The 17,133-nt window shown below is 45.4% G+C and overlaps 1 protein-coding gene across 2 annotated transcripts in view; it reads left to right on the top strand.

Annotated features, from left to right (window-relative positions):
* The window catches only part of prpf6 (PRP6 pre-mRNA processing factor 6 homolog (S. cerevisiae)), a 34,991-nt gene extending 18,028 nt beyond the window's left edge, over positions 1 to 16,963 (top strand). For both annotated transcript variants that reach the window (XM_042304079.1, XM_042304078.1), the window contains 10 exons: positions 80 to 202; positions 346 to 467; positions 1,149 to 1,287; positions 1,432 to 1,551; positions 9,069 to 9,245; positions 11,151 to 11,284; positions 11,383 to 11,474; positions 12,513 to 12,627; positions 16,024 to 16,150; positions 16,245 to 16,963. In XM_042304079.1, coding sequence (XP_042160013.1) covers positions 80 to 202; positions 346 to 467; positions 1,149 to 1,287; positions 1,432 to 1,551; positions 9,069 to 9,245; positions 11,151 to 11,284; positions 11,383 to 11,474; positions 12,513 to 12,627; positions 16,024 to 16,150; positions 16,245 to 16,397 — 1,302 coding nt within the window. In that variant the 3' untranslated portion in view covers positions 16,398 to 16,963. The remainder of the gene's footprint in view (positions 1 to 79; positions 203 to 345; positions 468 to 1,148; positions 1,288 to 1,431; positions 1,552 to 9,068; positions 9,246 to 11,150; positions 11,285 to 11,382; positions 11,475 to 12,512; positions 12,628 to 16,023; positions 16,151 to 16,244) is intronic.
* Positions 16,964 to 17,133: the final 170 nt, after the last annotated feature.

Here is a 17,133-nt window from a genome sequence, read left to right on the forward strand (position 1 = left end):
TTTTCCCTCCCGTCCGTACCCCTCTCTGTCCTCTCCTCGCTCAACCTATTCTTTCTGCCTCTTCCCCCCTCGTCTCCAGGATGCAGAGGAATGTGATAAAGCTGGCAGCGTGGCAACGTGCCAGGCGGTGATCCGGGCGGTTATTGGCATCGGCATCGAGGAGGAGGACTGTAAACACACCTGGATGGAGGATGCAGAGAGTGTAAGCATGACGACCTTTCACCCATTCCTTATCCTCTAATATCGCGATCCCCCTGGATCTATTATCGAGATACTCAGTTTATATTAGACACATATGGCATATCCTTAGTTTGATACATTATCTGTAATTATTTTTTATTTCAGTGTGTGTCCCATGGGGCTCTGGAGTGTGCCCGTGCCATCTATGCCCACGCCCTGCAGATGTTCCCTAGCAAGAAGAGTGTGTGGCTCCGCGCAGCCTACTTCGAGAAGAACCACGGCACTAGGTGTGTGTTGAAAGTTGAATTAAATGCCTGTACCTATTGATTGTAATTGTATCAAAGTAGATATCATCACTATGGCACGTTGTCATTGGCAAATGATTCAATAGAAGCCAATCAATTTCATTAGTTGCTTTTCATTCATTTAGTGTATGTAAAATAGTAATTATTTATATAAGGAATCAACAAGGGGCTATGCGTTCTCTGGAAAATAATGAGGGACGTGGAAGGTGTGTTCCACAATGCATTAGCGAAGTGGAACTAACCTTCCACAGAGTTGCAATATTTTCCAGAGAACGCATAGAGCCCCAAGTTGATTATCCGATTTATACCATGGCAGTAATTTAACAAATTTACTGCTAGAAATGTGTTCATTTGCAGGGAGAAATGTGTTTAACATCCACTGAAGTAGCTAGCACGTTTACTAGATAGCGACAATAGTTACCTTGGTAACAAACAGACTTGCTAGTTTAGCTAACCAAACCCATACGGTTAGTTATAATCAATCATTGTTTCAAAGCCTGCCTGTCCTCACACTTTCTCACCATTACTTATTCAATCTCTCTATTCAATCTTCAATCTCCTCCCTCTGTCTTTACCCACGTCTCTCTCTCACTCCCTCATTTTCTTCTCATCTGACCCCCTTTCTATCTCTCCACGATGCACCCTTTTACTTCTCCCCCCCAGGGAGTCTCTGGAGGCACTGCTGCAGAGGGCAGTGGCTCACTGTCCGAAGGCTGAGGTGCTATGGCTGATGGGGGCCAAGTCTAAGTGGCTGGCTGAGGATGTGCCTGCTGCCCGCAGCATCCTGGCTCTGGCCTTCCAGGTGAGAGAGGAGCAATGAGCTTGCTAGCCGGAGTAAACATGCTTATTCCAACAGTATCTTTCTTTAAAACAACCGGGTACACAGCAAAGTAAACCAACATTTGGTGGAAGTAAAACACCCTTCCTCCTATCTGTCTGTTTCCAGGCTAACCCTAACAGTGAGGAGATCTGGCTGGCTGCTGTGAAGTTGGAGTCTGAGAATAATGAATATGAGAGAGCACGTCGACTACTGGCCAAGGCCCGCAGCAGTGCTCCTACTGCCAGGGTGAGTGTGGGGTGGTGTGTCAGGGTTTCCGTTAGCCGGCAACTGCCTGCTTTCGGCCAATACATCCAAATGAAAAGCTGATAAAACTTTTGTCGGCCAAAAAAAATCCCATAGCAAAATAATGCTTTATATTAATTGATGGAAATACCAGTCGATGGAAATACATTTGACCGTCAAGCTTATCGGTATATAGGTTAATGTGCATAATGTGCTGGAATGAAATTGGCCTATTTTCGTTAGTCATTATGTATCTTATTCATCCCACACAGCTGTCATACACGCCCAGCATACAGAGACTATTTTCGTTGGTCATTATGTATCTTATTCATCCCACACAACTGTCATACACGCCCAGCATACAGAGCCTATTTTTAGTGGGATTTCTCCTGATGGAGGAAAATATGCACTTTTATATAAGCCCATTCATTGCGCAACAATTCTAAATGCAATCGCATGTTAAACCATTTGGTGCCAGGTAAGATTATCATTATGTGCATTTTCATGGAGCAGTTTCGTTTCAATAAACATCTAAGCATAGAAATTAAAAAGTTATTTTCACTGACAGCTGCAGCTCAATAATCAGCTAGGCGTATTGCCACGCACACTGTAGGCTTCCCAAATAGACATAGATCTATAAGCATGTGATTTGAAACGATAAACAGTAAAAAAAAAAAAATAAAGCAACTAATGATCCTCGATTCCTCTGGCCAAGTCATGCTTTCTAGTGAAGTATTTTCAATGATTTTATTTTATAATTTGGAAAATATATTTCCATTTACTTCTTTATTAGACCCACCACTATGTCATTTCTCTCCTGTTCTATTAGACCCACCACTATGTCATTTCTCTCCTGTTCTATTGGACCCACCACTATGTCATTTCTCTCCTGTTCTATTAGACCCACCACTATGTCATTTCTCTCCTGTTCTATTGGACCCACCACTATGTCATTTCTCTCCTGTTCTATTAGACCCACCACTATGTCATTTCTCTCCTGTTCTATTGGACCCACCACTATGTCATTTCTCTCCTGTTCTATTAGACCCACCACTATGTCATTTCTCTCCTGTTCTATTAGACCCACCACTATGCCATTTCTCTCCTGTTCTATTAGACCCACCACTATGTCATTTCTCTCCTGTTCTATTAGACCCACCACTATGTCATTTCTCTCCTGTTCTATTAGACCCACCACTATGTAATTTCTCTCCTGTTCTATGAGACCCACCACTATGTCATTTCTCTCCTGTTCTATTAGACCCACCACTATGTAATTTCTCTCCTGTTCTATTGGACCCACCACTATGTCATTTCTCTCCTGTTCTATTAGACCCACCACTATGTCATTTCTCTCCTGTTCTATTAGACCCACCACTATGTCATTTCTCTCCTGTTCTATGAGACCCACCACTATGTCATTTCTCTCCTGTTCTATTGGACCCACCACTATGTCATTTCTCTCCTGTTCTATTAGACCCACCACTATGTCATTTCTCTCCTGTTCTATTGGACCCACCACTATGTCATTTCTCTCCTGTTCTATTGGACCCACCACTATGTCATTTCTCTCCTGTTCTATTAGACCCACCACTATGTCATTTCTCCCACCACTATGTCATTTCTCTCCTGTTCTATTAGACCCACCACTATGTCATTTCTCTCCTGTTCTATTAGACCCACCACTATGTCATTTCTCTCCTGTTCTATTGGACCCACCACTATGTCATTTCTCTCTGTTCTATTAGACCCACCACTATGTCATTTCTCTCCTGTTCTATTAGACCCACCACTATGTCATTTATCTCCTGTTCTATTAGACCCACCACTATGTCATTTCTCTCCTGTTCTATTAGACCCACCACTATGTCATTTCTCTCCTGTTCTATTAGACCCACCACTATGTCATTTCTCTCCTGTTCTATTAGACCCACCACTATGTCATTTCTCTCCTGTTCTATTAGACCCACCACTACTTTCTCTCCTGTTCTATGCCATTTCTCTCCTGTTCTATTAGACCCACCACTATGTCATTTCTCTCCTGTTCTATTAGACCCACCACTATGTCATTTCTCTCCTGTTCTATTAGACCCACCACTATGTCATTTCTCTCCTGTTCTATTAGACCCACCACTATGTCATTTCTCTCCTGTTCTATTAGACCCACCACTATGTCATTTCTCTCCTGTTCTATTGGACCCACCACTATGTCATTTCTCTCCTGTTCTATTGGACCCACCACTATGTCATTTCTCTCCTGTTCTATTAGACCCACCACTATGTCATTTCTCTCCTGTTCTATTAGACCCACCACTATGTCATTTCTCTCCTGTTCTATTAGACCCACCACTATGTCATTTCCCTATTGGACCCACCACTATGTCATTTCTCTCCTGTTCTATTAGACCCACCACTATGTCATTTCTCTCCTGTTCTATTAGACCCACCACTATGTCATTTCTCTCCTGTTCTATTAGACCCACCACTATGTCATTTCTCTCCTGTTCTATTAGACCCACCACTATGTCATTTCTCTCCTGTTCTATTAGACCCACCACTATGTCATTTCTCTCCTGTTCTATTGGACCCACCACTATGTCATTTCTCTCCTGTTCTATTGGACCCACCACTATGTCATTTCTCTCCTGTTCTATTAGACCCACCACTATGTCATTTCTCTCCTGTTCTATTAGACCCACCACTATGTCATTTCTCTCCTGTTCTATTAGACCCACCACTATGTCATTTCTCTCCTGTTCTATTGGACCCACCACTATGCCATTTCTCTCCTGTTCTATTGGACCCACCACTATGTCATTTCTCTCCTGTTCTATTAGACCCACCACTATGTCATTTCTCTCCTGTTCTATTAGACCCACCACTATGTCATTTCTCTCCTGTTCTGTTCATTTCTCTCCTGTTCTATTAGACCCACCACTATGTCATTTCTCTCCTGTTCTATTAGACCCACCACTATGTCATTTCTCTCCTGTTCTATTGACCCACCACTATGTCATTTCTCTCCTGTTCTATTAGACCCACCACTATGTTCATTTCTTTCTCCTGTTCTATTAGACCCACCACTATGTCCTCTCCTGTTCTATTAGACCCACCACTATGTCATTTCTCTCCTGTTCTATTGGACCCACCACTATGTCATTTCTCTCCTGTTCTATTAGACCCACCACTATGTCATTTCTCTCCTGTTCTATTAGACCCACCACTATGTCATTTCTCTCCTGTTCTATTAGACCCACCACTATGTCATTTCTCTCCTGTTCTATTAGACCCACCACTATGTCATTTCTCTCCTGTTCTATTAGACCCACCACTATGTCATTTCTCTCCTGTTCTATTAGACCCACCACTATGTTTTCTCTCCTGTTCTATTAGACCCACCACTATGTCATTTCTCTCCTGTTCTATTGGACCCAGCACTATGTCATTTCTCTCCTGTTCTATTAGACCCACCACTATGTAATTTCTCTCCTGTTCTATTAGACCCACCACTATGTCATTTTTCTCCTGTTCTATTAGACCCACCACTATGTCATTTCTCTCCTGTTCTATTAGACCCACCACTATGTCATTTCTCTCCTGTTCTATTAGACCCACCACTATGTCATTTCTCTCCTGTTCTATTAGACCCACCACTATGTCATTTCTCTCCTGTTCTATTAGACCCACCACTATGTCATTTCTCTCCTGTTCTATTAGACCCACCACTATGTCATTTCTCTCCTGTTCTATTGGACCCACCACTATGTCATTTCTCTCCTGTTCTATTAGACCCACCACTATGTCATTTCTCTCCTGTTCTATTAGACCCACCACTATGTCATTTCTCTCCTGTTCTATTAGACCCACCACTATGTCATTTCTCTCCTGTTCTATTAGACCCACCACTATGTCATTTCTCTCCTGTTCTATTAGACCCACCACTATGTCATTTCATTTCTTTCTCCCTGTTCTATTGACCCACCACTATGTCATTTCTCTCCTGTTCTATTAGACCCACCACTATGTCATTTCTCTCCTGTTCTATTAGACCCACCACTATGTCATTTCTCTCCTGTTCTATTAGACCCACCACTATGTCATTTCTCTCCTGTTCTATTAGACCCACCACTATGTCATTTCTCTCCTGTTCTATTGTATGTCATTTCTCTCCTGTTCTATTAGACCCACCACTATGTCATTTCTCTCCTGTTCTATTAGACCCACCACTATGTCATTTCTCTCCTGTTCTATTAGACCCACCACTATGTCATTTCTCTCCTGTTCTATTAGACCCACCACTATGTCATTTCTCTCCTGTTCTATTAGACCCACCACTATGTCATTTCTCTCCTGTTCTATTGGACCCACCACTATGTCATTTCTCTCCTGTTCTATTAGACCCACCACTATGTCATTTCTCTCCTGTTCTATTAGACCCACCACTATGTCATTTCTCTCCTGTTCTATTGGACCCACCACTATGTCATTTCTCTCCTGTTCTATTGGACCCACCACTATGTCATTTCTCTCCTGTTCTATTAGACCCACCACTATGTCATTTCTCTCCTGTTCCTGTTCTATTAGACCCACCACTATGTCATTTCTCTCCTGTTCTATTGACCCACCACTATGTCATTTCTCTCCTGTTCTATTAGACCCACCACTATGTCATTTCTCTCCTGTTCTATTAGACCCACCACTATGTCATTTCTCTCCTGTTCTATTAGACCCACCACTATGTCATTTCTCTCCTGTTCTATTAGACCCACCACTTGTCATTTCTCTCCTGTTCTATTAGACCCACCACTATGTCATTTCTCTCCTGTTCTATTGACCCACCACTATGACCCACCACTGTTTTCTCTCCTGTTCTATTAGACCCACCACTATGTCATTTCTCTCCTGTCATTTCATTTCTCTCCTGTTCTATTAGACCCACCACTATGTCATTTCTCTCCTGTTCTATTAGACCCACCACTATGTCATTTCTCTCCTGTTCTATTAGACCCACCACTATGCCATTTCTCTCCTGTTCTATTAGACCCACCACTATGTCATTTCTCTCCTGTTCTATTAGACCCACCACTATGCATTTCTATTAGACCCATTTTTCTCTCCTGTTCTATTGGACCCACCACTATGTCATTTCTCTCCTGTTCTATTAGACCCACCACTATGTCATTTCTCTCCTGTTCTATTAGACCCACCACTATGTCATTTCTCTCCTGTTCTATTAGATTATGTCATTTCTCTCCTGTTCTATTAGACCCACCACTATGTCATTTCTCTCCTGTTCTATTAGACCCACCACTATGTCATTTCTCTCCTGTTCTATTGGACCCACCACTATGTCATTTCTCTCCTGTTCTATTAGACCCACCACTATGTCATTTCTCTCCTGTTCTATTAGACCCACCACTATGTCATTTCTCTCCTGTTCTATTAGACCCACCACTATTAGACCCACCACTCATTTCTCTCCTGTTCTATTAGACCCACCACTATGTCATTTCTCTCCTGTTCTATTAGACCCACCACTATGTCATTTCTCTCCTGTTCTATTAGACCCACCACTATGTCATTTCTCTCCTGTTCTATTAGACCCACCACTATGTCATTTCTCTCCTGTTCTATTGGACCCACCACTATGCCATTTCTCTCCTGTTCTATTGGTTTTCATATCAACTTTATTTAATTGTCCTCAAGCCAAAGGCACAATCCTAGTCAGATTAGCAACCCATTGTAGTTGTTGCATCTTTCGTTTCCTCCTGTTTCTACTTTTTAACTACTTTCATCTCTGTCACATATGGAACTGCTATTAGATGCACTGTTTAGAATGGCATCTTCCCAGCGAATTGCATTTTGACAAATGTTTGAAAATGATGTGTTATTGTCTCCTTCATTACATGAGTTCCGTGGTCTGTTAAGATGCATTCTCTCATGGCCAGTGAATTAAAATCTTCCCGGTCATCTTCCTGGTCAACCCTGGGTTGTGTATTGGTGGGAATGAGCGGATGTGTGATAGAGGATATATAATATGATACTTGTGTATGAATCACGTGTGAGCCTCGACCGGAACTTTAGTTGAGGAGAGGGGACAGAAGACAATATCCTGCTACTCCACTGTACAGATGTCAAGTCTTAATTCGACCAGTTTCTCACCGCAGGAAAATAATCCTGGGGCTACAAGACACGTGGATTATAATTAATGGACATTTTTGTAGGGGTTAATACATTTTTGTTAGGGAAAATCAAGTCGGACAATTTTTACGTGGAAATTAGAAACTTTTGAAAGTACACTATAAGTTTATATTTCCTGCGACAATTTTCTGGGAAAACAGAGTAATCAAATTTAGCCATAACCTTTAACTGTTAGCCTCAGCCAAGACTCCTATGGATACAAAGAGCTGAATCAGAGCGAGTCCTACAGTCAGCCAAGACTCCTCTATGGATACAAAGAGCTGAATCAGAGCGAGTCCTACAGTCAGCCAAGACTCCTCTATGGATACAAAGAGCTGAATCAGAGCGAGTCCTACAGTCAGCCAAGACTCCTCTATGGATACAAAGAGCTGAATCAGAGCGAGTCCTACAGTCAGCCAAGACTCCTCTATGGATACAAAGAGCTGAATCAGAGCGAGTCCTACAGTCAGCCAAGACTCCTCTATGGATACAAAGAGCTGAATCAGAGCGAGTCCTACAGTCAGCCAAGACTCCTCTATGGATACAAAGAGCTGAATCAGAGCGAGTCCTACAGTCAGCCAAGACTCCTCTATGGATACAAAGAGCTGAATCAGAGCGAGTCCTACAGTCAGCCAAGACTCCTCTATGGATACAAAGAGCTGAATCAGAGCGAGTCCTACAGTCATCCATCTTCCAGTTTCCCCAACCTCAACATCAGTGTCGGGTGAAAGAGAACGAAAGCCCCAGGGGGATATTTCAAAACTCATTTGTCTTGTCAGAGTGGCCCAGTGGGATATATAGATAACATAGTGTACACACACACACAGTTTCCTCAGTCATTTACTATCAGGGGAAATGTGAATCTGGAAGCTGCTGGCTGTGCTAGGTGTGTAGGGGTTGCTTCTCGGTCAGGTAGAACAGCAGCAATTGGTGAGATGGACCTGACCTCAAACTTGTTTTGGGAGGAAGTATTATATGAAGGTAATGGTGTTATCCATGCGTCCATGCCCAGGCTTGCTAGATTCACAACTGGATGGGAAACTGCCAAAGTGCTGTCTGTCTCCAGGAGATCATAGCATTGCCTTGCCAGATAAAGTAACAATGTGGTGTTTTTGAAGGTAGAAACACCCAGGCTAGGCTTGAGGATGTTGCACCTGGCATCATTAACATGATATTAGTTACATTTGAAATGGTTGTCTGATGTCTTGCCACCAAAAATGTATTTGTTCAATGCTATTTCTTCAAGATTTTATTCAGAATGAAATGCTGCTGAGAATATGTGTTCTAATGTAATGACTATGAAAAATGTATATACAGAGTGTGTGTTTGTCCCATTGCAGGTGTTTATGAAGTCCGTAAAGCTGGAGTGGGTTTTGGGGAACATCGAAGCGGCCCACGAGCTGTGTACTGAGGCTCTTAAACACTATGAGGACTTCCCCAAGCTCTGGATGATGAGGGGACAGATAGAGGAGCAGTCTGAGCACAACGAGAAGGCCAGGGAGGCCTACAACCAGGGGGTGAGGAAGGGGAGAGATAAGGCCGGGGAGGCCTACAACCAGGGCGAGAGGAAGGGGAGAGAGATAAGGCCGGGGAGGCCTACAACCAGGGGGTGAGGAAGGGGAGAGAGATAAGGCTGGGGAGGCCTACAACCAGGGGTGAGGAAGGGGAGAGAGAAGGCCGGGGAGGCCTACAACCAGGGGGTGAGGAAGGGGGAGAGAGAAGGCCGGAGGAGGCCCAGGGGGTGAGGAAGGGGAGAGAGAAGGCCAGGGGGCCTACAACCAGGGGGAGGAAGGGGGAGAGAAAAGGCCGGGGAGGCCTACAACCAGGGGGTGAGGAAGGGGAGAGAGAAGGCCGGGGAGGCCTCCAACCAGGGGGTGAGGATGGGGGAGAGAGAAGGCCGGGGAGGCCTACAACCAGGGGGTGAGAAAGGAGAGAGAGAAGGCCGGGGAGGCCTCCAACCAGGGGGTGAGGATGGGGGGAGAGAGAAGGCCGGGAGGCCTACAACCAGGGGGTGAGGAAGGAGAGAGAGAAGGCCGGGAGGCCTACAACAACCAGGGGTGAGGAGGGAGCGAGAAGGCCAGGGAGGCCTACAACCAGGGGGAGAGAAGGCCAGGGAGGCCTACAACCAGGGGGTGAGGAAGGGGAGCGAGGGAGAGAGGAGGCCTACAACCAGGGGGTGAGGAGGGGGAGAGAAGGCCAAGGAGGCCTACAACCAGGGGTGAGGAGGGGAGAGAGGGCCAAGGAGGCCTACAACCAGGGGGTGAGGAGGGAGAGAGAAGGCCAGGGAGGCCTACAACCAGGGGGTGAGGAGGGAGAGAGAAGGCCAAGGAGGAGTACAACCAGGGGGTGAGGAGGGAGAGAGAAGGCCAGGGAGGCCTACAACCAGGGGGTGAGGAGAGAGAGAAGGCCAAGGAGGCCTACAACCAGGGGGTGAGGAAGGGGAGAGAGAAGGCCAGGGAGGCCTACAACCAGGGGGTGAGGAAGGGGAGAGAGAAGGCCAGGGAGGCCTACAACCAGGGGGTGAGGAAGGGGAGAGAGAAGGCCAGGGAGGCCTACAACCAGGGGGAGAGGAAGGGGAGAGAGAAGGCCAGGGAGGCCTACAACCAGGGGGAGAGAGAAGGCCAGGGAGGCCTACAACCAGGGGGTGAGGAAGGGGAGAGAGAAGGCCAGGGAGGCCTACAACCAGGGGGTGAGGAAAGGAAGCGAGGGAGAGAGAAGGCCAGGGAGGCCTACAACAACCAGGTGGTGAGGGGGAGTGAGAAGGCCAGGGAGGCCTACAACCAAGGGGTAAGGAAGGGGAGCGAGGGAGAGAGGAGGCCTACAACCAGGGGTGAGGAAGGGGAGGGAGAAGGCCAGGGAGGCCTACAACAAACAGGGGGTGAGGAGGGAGAGAGAAGGCCAAGGAGGAGTACAACCAGGGGGTGAGGAGGGAGAGAAGGCCAAGGAGGAGTACAACCAGGGGGTGAGGAGGGAGAGAGAAGGCCAAGGAGGCCTACAACCAGGGGGTGAGGAGGGAGAGAGAAGGCCAGGAGGCCTACAACCAGGGGGTGAAGAAGGGGAGAGAGGCCAAGGAGGCCTATAACCAGGGGGTGAGGAATGGGAGCGAGGGAGAGAGAAGGCCAAGGATGCCTACAACCGGGGGTAAGGAAGGGGAGCGAGGGAGAGAGAAGGCCAAGGATGCCTACAACCGGGGGGTAAGGAAGGGGAGTGAGGGAGAGAGAAGGCCAAGGAGGCCTACAACCAGGGGGTGAGAGAGGTGGAAGAGAGATTGGACGTGAAGACAGGAGCGGGCATTCTGGATGATGAGAGATATCTGAATACATTCATATAGCTAGAGCGACAGTAGGCTATCTGAAGTTCAATGTTGCTCAGTTATGTGTGTTTAACACTGATTCTTCTTAACTCTGTGTGTGTGTGTGTAGCTGAAGAAGTGTCCCCACTCCATGTCCCTGTGGCTGCTGCTGTCTCGTCTGGAGGAGAGGGTTGGCCAGCTGACCAGGGCCAGATCCATTCTGGAGAAATCACGCCTCAAGAATCCACAGAGCCCAGACCTATGGTGAGATATACAGACGCATTACGCTTACACACAGACACACACTCTTAAAACACACAAACTGGTTGATGCATACACAGTACCTTGTTTGTGTGTGTTAGGTTGGAGTCGGTGAGATTGGAGTTCAGGGCAGGGCTGAAGAACATCGCCAACACACTGATGGCTAAAGCCCTACAAGAGTGCCCCAACTCAGGTAAGACAGTCCGTCACAATGTGTGTGTGATGGAAAGCAATTCTCAGTCTTTTTAGTCTGCTAGATCCAAGTGGTGATTATCCCAGTTAGCTTGGTCTCACTGTTGAGAATATGAGATGTATTTACTCACATAAACCAGGTTTCCATCTAACATTTTTACGTGAGTAAAGTACACGTCGGATAGATAATGTCACGACAGACCTGATGGAAACAGCAAATGTGTCTGTAAACTTTCCAAATGTCGACAAAACAATACTCTAGACAAGGTGGGATCTTTTTGTGAAATGTCGGTGGAAATTCCTTTATGCACAAATATGGATATAATAACCATTTCGACATAAACTTGGAGTCACGCGATGATATTGTGTGTGGTCTTTCCACTACGACTCGTCAGGAAAGCATGCAGTTTATTAGGCTGCAGATGACATAAGTTATGAACTTCACAGGGTGGTGAAAGTGCAAGATGGTGACATGATGATCGATGCTTGGCTGCCGTTTGACAAAACAAAATCATAATGATCTCATCATGTGGTATGCTGTATCTTCGAGCTGCTGGGCACATTTGCTCTTTAACGCAAAAAATATTTTTTTGCAAACCCATCGGTAGAGTTGAAAATGCAATGGAAACCCATTTACATTGGATTTGTTTATTCAGTACATAGGAATTTAACTGCACAAGTCATTTGTATGTCCATTACATCATCACGCACACAGCCTTTTATCCGCAAGTCAATTTGATGATGTAAACATCTCCGGTGGGAAATTTAGTTTTTTTGTATTTATGTGGATTTTAGAATATTTGAATGGAAATCTGTCGCCAACTGGTTGGAAACCTAGCTAGTGAAGTGTAAATAAAACAGAATTCTGATGTGTTTACTCAATTGACATGGTTTAGTCCTCAGACATCAGAAGGTTAAAGTTGTTTGTGTTTTAACTATGTCTATATTTTATCATGATCATCAGTTCAACATGAAACAGTTCAGGATGGAGAAAATTCTCTTACATATTGCATTTACATATATCTCTGTCTTTCTGTAGGTATCCTGTGGGCTGAGGCAGTGTTTCTGGAGGCACGGCCCCAGAGGAAGACGAAGAGTGTTGATGCTCTGAAGAAGTGTGAACACGACCCACACGTCCTGCTAGCCGTGGCCAAGTATGACACACACTACCAAACTACAGAACATTAATCTTTCACTCTCTCTCACAACCCCCCTCTCTTATCTGTGCTATGACCACCTTCCCCTTTGTACTGTCTCAGTAGGACAAACTCTCCCTCGCTCTGCTTTCATTCCTTCAGTAGGACAAACTCTCCCTCGCTCTGCTTTCATTCCTTCAGTAGGTTAAACTCCCTCGCTCTGCTTTCATTCCTTCAGTAGGTTAAACTCCCTCGCTCTGCTTTCATTCCTTCAGTAGGTTAAACTCTCTCTCTCTCTGCTGTCATTCCTTCAGTAGGTTAAACTCTCCCTCGCTCTGCTTTCATTCCTTCAGTAGGACAAACTCTCCCTCGCTCTGCTTTCATTCCTTCAGTAGGACAAACTCTCCCTCGCTCTGCTTTCATTCCTTCAGTAGGTTAAACTCCCTCGCTCTGCTTTCATTCCTTCAGTAGGTTAAACTCCCTCGCTCTGCTTTCATTCCTTCAGTAGGTTAAACTCTCTCTCTCTGCTGTCATTCCTTCAGTAGGTTAAACTCTCCCTCGCCCTGCTTTCATTCCTTCAGTAGGACAAACTCTCCCTCGCTCTGCTTTCATTCCTTCAGTAGGTTAAACTCTCCCTCGCTCTGCTTTCATTCCTTTAGTAGGTTAAACTCTCCCTCGCTCTGCTTTCGTTCCTTCAGTAGGACAAACTCTCCCTCTGCTTTCATTCCTTCAGTAGGACAAACTCTCCCTCGCTCTGCTTTCATTCAAAACGTCAAACTTTTTTCCAAATTAACTCCATAATATCGACTGAAACATGGCAAACGTTGTTTAGGACCAATCCTCAAGGTGTTTTTCACATATCTCTTCGATGATATATCATTCGTGGAAGTGTGCTTTCCCCTCTGAATCCCAGGAGAAAATGCCTGTGGCTGAAGATTACGCACCAATTTACACAAAGGACACTGGGCGGACCCGTGGTAAATGTAGTCTCTGGCCAATCTTCCAATGATATGCCTACAAATACGTCACAATGCTGCAGACACCTTGGAGAAACGATAGGAAGGGCAGGCTCATTCCCGGCGCATTCACAGCCATATAAGGAGACAATAGAAAACAGAGCTTCGAAAATTCTGCCCATTTCCTGGTTAAAGTATCATCTTGGTTTCGCCTGTAGCATGAGTTCTGTGGCACTCACAGATAATATCTTTGCAGTTTTGGAAACCTTAGTGTTTTCTTTCCAAAGCTGCCAATTATATGCATAGTCGAGCATCTTTTCGTGACAAAATATTGCGCTTAAAACGGGCACGTTTTTTTATCCATAAATTAAAAGAGCGCCCCCTATATCCAAGAAGTTAACGAACTGTACAAGGCTTTGAACCAGCAAGGAAACCTATATCCAGGGGGTGCTTTTCTGGTTGTTGGTGATATTAATTCCCATCACGAAAACACGTGATGCCCAACTTCCATCAACACATCTCCAACGACACTAGGGGTGATAAAGTCCTAGACCACTGTTATTCTACCCACAAGCAAGCATGTAAGGCCCTTCCTCATCCGCCATTTGACAAATCCGATCATCATGGTTCCTGGACTTCCTGACGGGCCAAGCCCAGGTGGTAAGGGTAGGCAACATCACCTCTGCCAAGCTGGCCCTCAACACAGAGGCCCCACTTGGGTGTGTGCTTAGTCCCCTCCTGTACTCCCTGTTCACCCACGACTGCGTGGCCACGCACGACTCCAACACCATCATCAAGTTTGATGACGACATGACGGTGGTAGGCCTGATCACCGGTAGTGTGGTGTGGTGTGGTGCCAGAAAAACAACCTCTCCCTCAATGTCAGTAAGACCAAGGAGCTGATTGGGTACAACGGGAAAGGCTGTAGGAGGTTAAAATAGTTTGGCCCTCATATCCTCAACGTTCTACAGCTGTATCATTGAGAGCATTTTAACTGGCTGCATCACTGCCTGGTATGGAAATAATACTCCCCTCGATCACATGGCGCTACAGAGGGTGGTGCGCACAGCTCAGTACATCACTGCCTGGTATGGAAATAATACTCCCCTCGATCACATGGCGCTACAGAGGGTGGTGCGCACAGCTCAGTACATCACTGCCTGGTATGGAAATAATACTGCCCTCGATCGCATGGCGCCTGGTACAGAGGGTGGTGCGCACAGCTCAGTACATCACTGCCTGGTATGGAAATAATACTCCCCTCGATCGCATGGCGCTACAGAGGGTGGTGCGCACAGCTCAGTACATCACTGCCTGGTATGGAAATAATACTCCCCTCGATCGCATGGCGCTACAGAGGGTGGTGCGCACAGCTCAGTACATCACTGGGGCCGAGATCCCTGCCATCCAGGACATCTATATCAGGCGGTGTGTTAGGAATGTCCTGAAAGTTGTTAGACTCCACCCAAGCCATAGACTATTCTCTCTGCTTCCACACGACAAGCTGTACTGGTGCAGTGTTCAAAGCTGTTATCAAGACAACGGGAGGCTACTTTTGAATATATCAAATATATTTTGATTTGTTTAACACTTTTTTTTTTGGTTACTGCATGATTCAATATGTGTCATTTCATACTTTTGATGTCTTCACTATTATTCTACAATGTAGAAAATAGTACAAAATGTAAACACTTGAATGAGTAGGTGTGTCCAAACCTTTGACTGGTACTGTACATGTTGACCGCCGTCACTCCAGTATCCCATCACATTGTAAATATGGTATTGGAACTGAGCCTGTATATGGTATGCTTGCTTGCTTGCTTGTTTACTTCATTTTTCTTATTTCTTGTGTTTTTGTTCTAGTATTATGTTGTTATTAATTATTGCATTGTTGGGTTTTGAGTTTACAAGAAAGGCTTGTGCATGTGACATTACAACTTAAAACTTTCATTCCTTCAGTAGGTTAAACCCTCCCTCGCTCTGCTTTCATTCCTTCAGTAGGTTAAACCCTCCCTCGCTCTGCTTTCATTCCTTCAGTAGGTTAAACCCTCCCTCGCTCTGCTTTCATTCCTTCAGTAGGTTAAACCCTCCCTCGCTCTGCTTTCATTCCTTCAGTAGGTTAAACCCTCCCTCGCTCTGCTTTCATTCCTTCAGTAGGTTAAACCCTCCCTCGCTCTGCTTTCATTCCTTCAGTAGGTTAAACCCTCCCTCGCTCTGCTTTCATTCCTTCAGTAGGACAAACCCTCCCTCGCTCTGCTTTCATTCCTTCAGTAGGACAAACTCTCCCTCGCTCTGCTTTCATTCCTTCAGTAGGTTAAACCCTCCCTCGCTCTGCTTTCATTCCTTCAGTAGGACAAACTCTCCCTCGCTCTCTCTTACTTTCACTCTGTCAACATATTAGTCGTAATCTGGCGGTAACCAGCTCGTGTGTGTGTGTGTGTGTGTGTGTGTGTTGCAGGCTGTTCTGGAGCGAGCGTAAGATCACTAAGGCCAGAGAGTGGTTCCTGAGGACAGTGAAGATTGAGCCAGACCTGGGAGATGCCTGGGCCCTCTTCTACAAGTTTGAGATGCAACACGGCACTGAGGTGTGTGTGTGTGTGAATGAGCTTGTATGTGTGTGGGAGGCTCTGTGTTGTTCTATGGTGTCTCACATTCTCTCTCTCTCTGTGTCCCCTGTAGGAGCAGCAGGAAGAGGTGCGTAAGCGGTGTGAGAACGCTGAGCCGCGTCACGGGGAGCTGTGGTGTGCCGAGTCCAAACATGTCCTCTACTGGCAGAAGAAGATAGGAGAGATCCTCACACAGGTCGCTTCCAAGATAAAAAACACCTTCTAAAGTTGGACAGACAGACACTGTGTGTGTTATGGATCTGTTTCTATGACTCCGTGCCCCTCTGTCCATTAACCAGTGACACACACCTCAAGTTCTCTCCTTTCAAAGTCTGTGGTAGGGAGTAGCAGCATAATTGCAGTCTTCAGGGACACACTTGCCTGGTCTGAGGAGTGGACTATGGTTCACTATTAGTACAGAATATTTGCATATTTACAGTGTTATACAATGTATGCAGAGTTTTTTTTAAAGCACATTGCTGTTGGGAAAATGAAAACAGGATATTTTGTTGAACTTCATTTTTTATGGAATTGTGAAATAAAATGTCCTTCAATTGAATCTACAAGGGTATTCTTGGAGCAGGCTTGGTGACCTGATACCAGCTCTGTAAAGAAGTTAATGCGACCATTAATTTGACAATGGTATTGTTTTTTTTACTCTTCTGTAATTTGTTTGATCGAGATATACACCGTAAATAGTTAGTCATGATTCATTGCTTGTGTATGTCTTACAACTGTTTAAAACCGCTCCGGAGGATTCCTCAATAAAAAACTAACTGAAAATCAACCATTTAATTGCCTTGGATATGAGATCACTTCTTAAGAAAACAAGCATCTTCCAAGATCTGTATGTGGCATGACAATATTGGTGAGATGAGTCGGCTCAAGATCACACATTTTATTTGTCACATGCTTCATAAACAACCGGTGTAGACTAACGATGAAATGCTTACTTACGGGTC

This window comes from Oncorhynchus tshawytscha, linkage group LG22 (genome assembly GCF_018296145.1).
Source record: "Oncorhynchus tshawytscha isolate Ot180627B linkage group LG22, Otsh_v2.0, whole genome shotgun sequence".
In the NCBI taxonomy this organism is placed as follows: domain Eukaryota; kingdom Metazoa; phylum Chordata; class Actinopteri; order Salmoniformes; family Salmonidae; genus Oncorhynchus; species Oncorhynchus tshawytscha.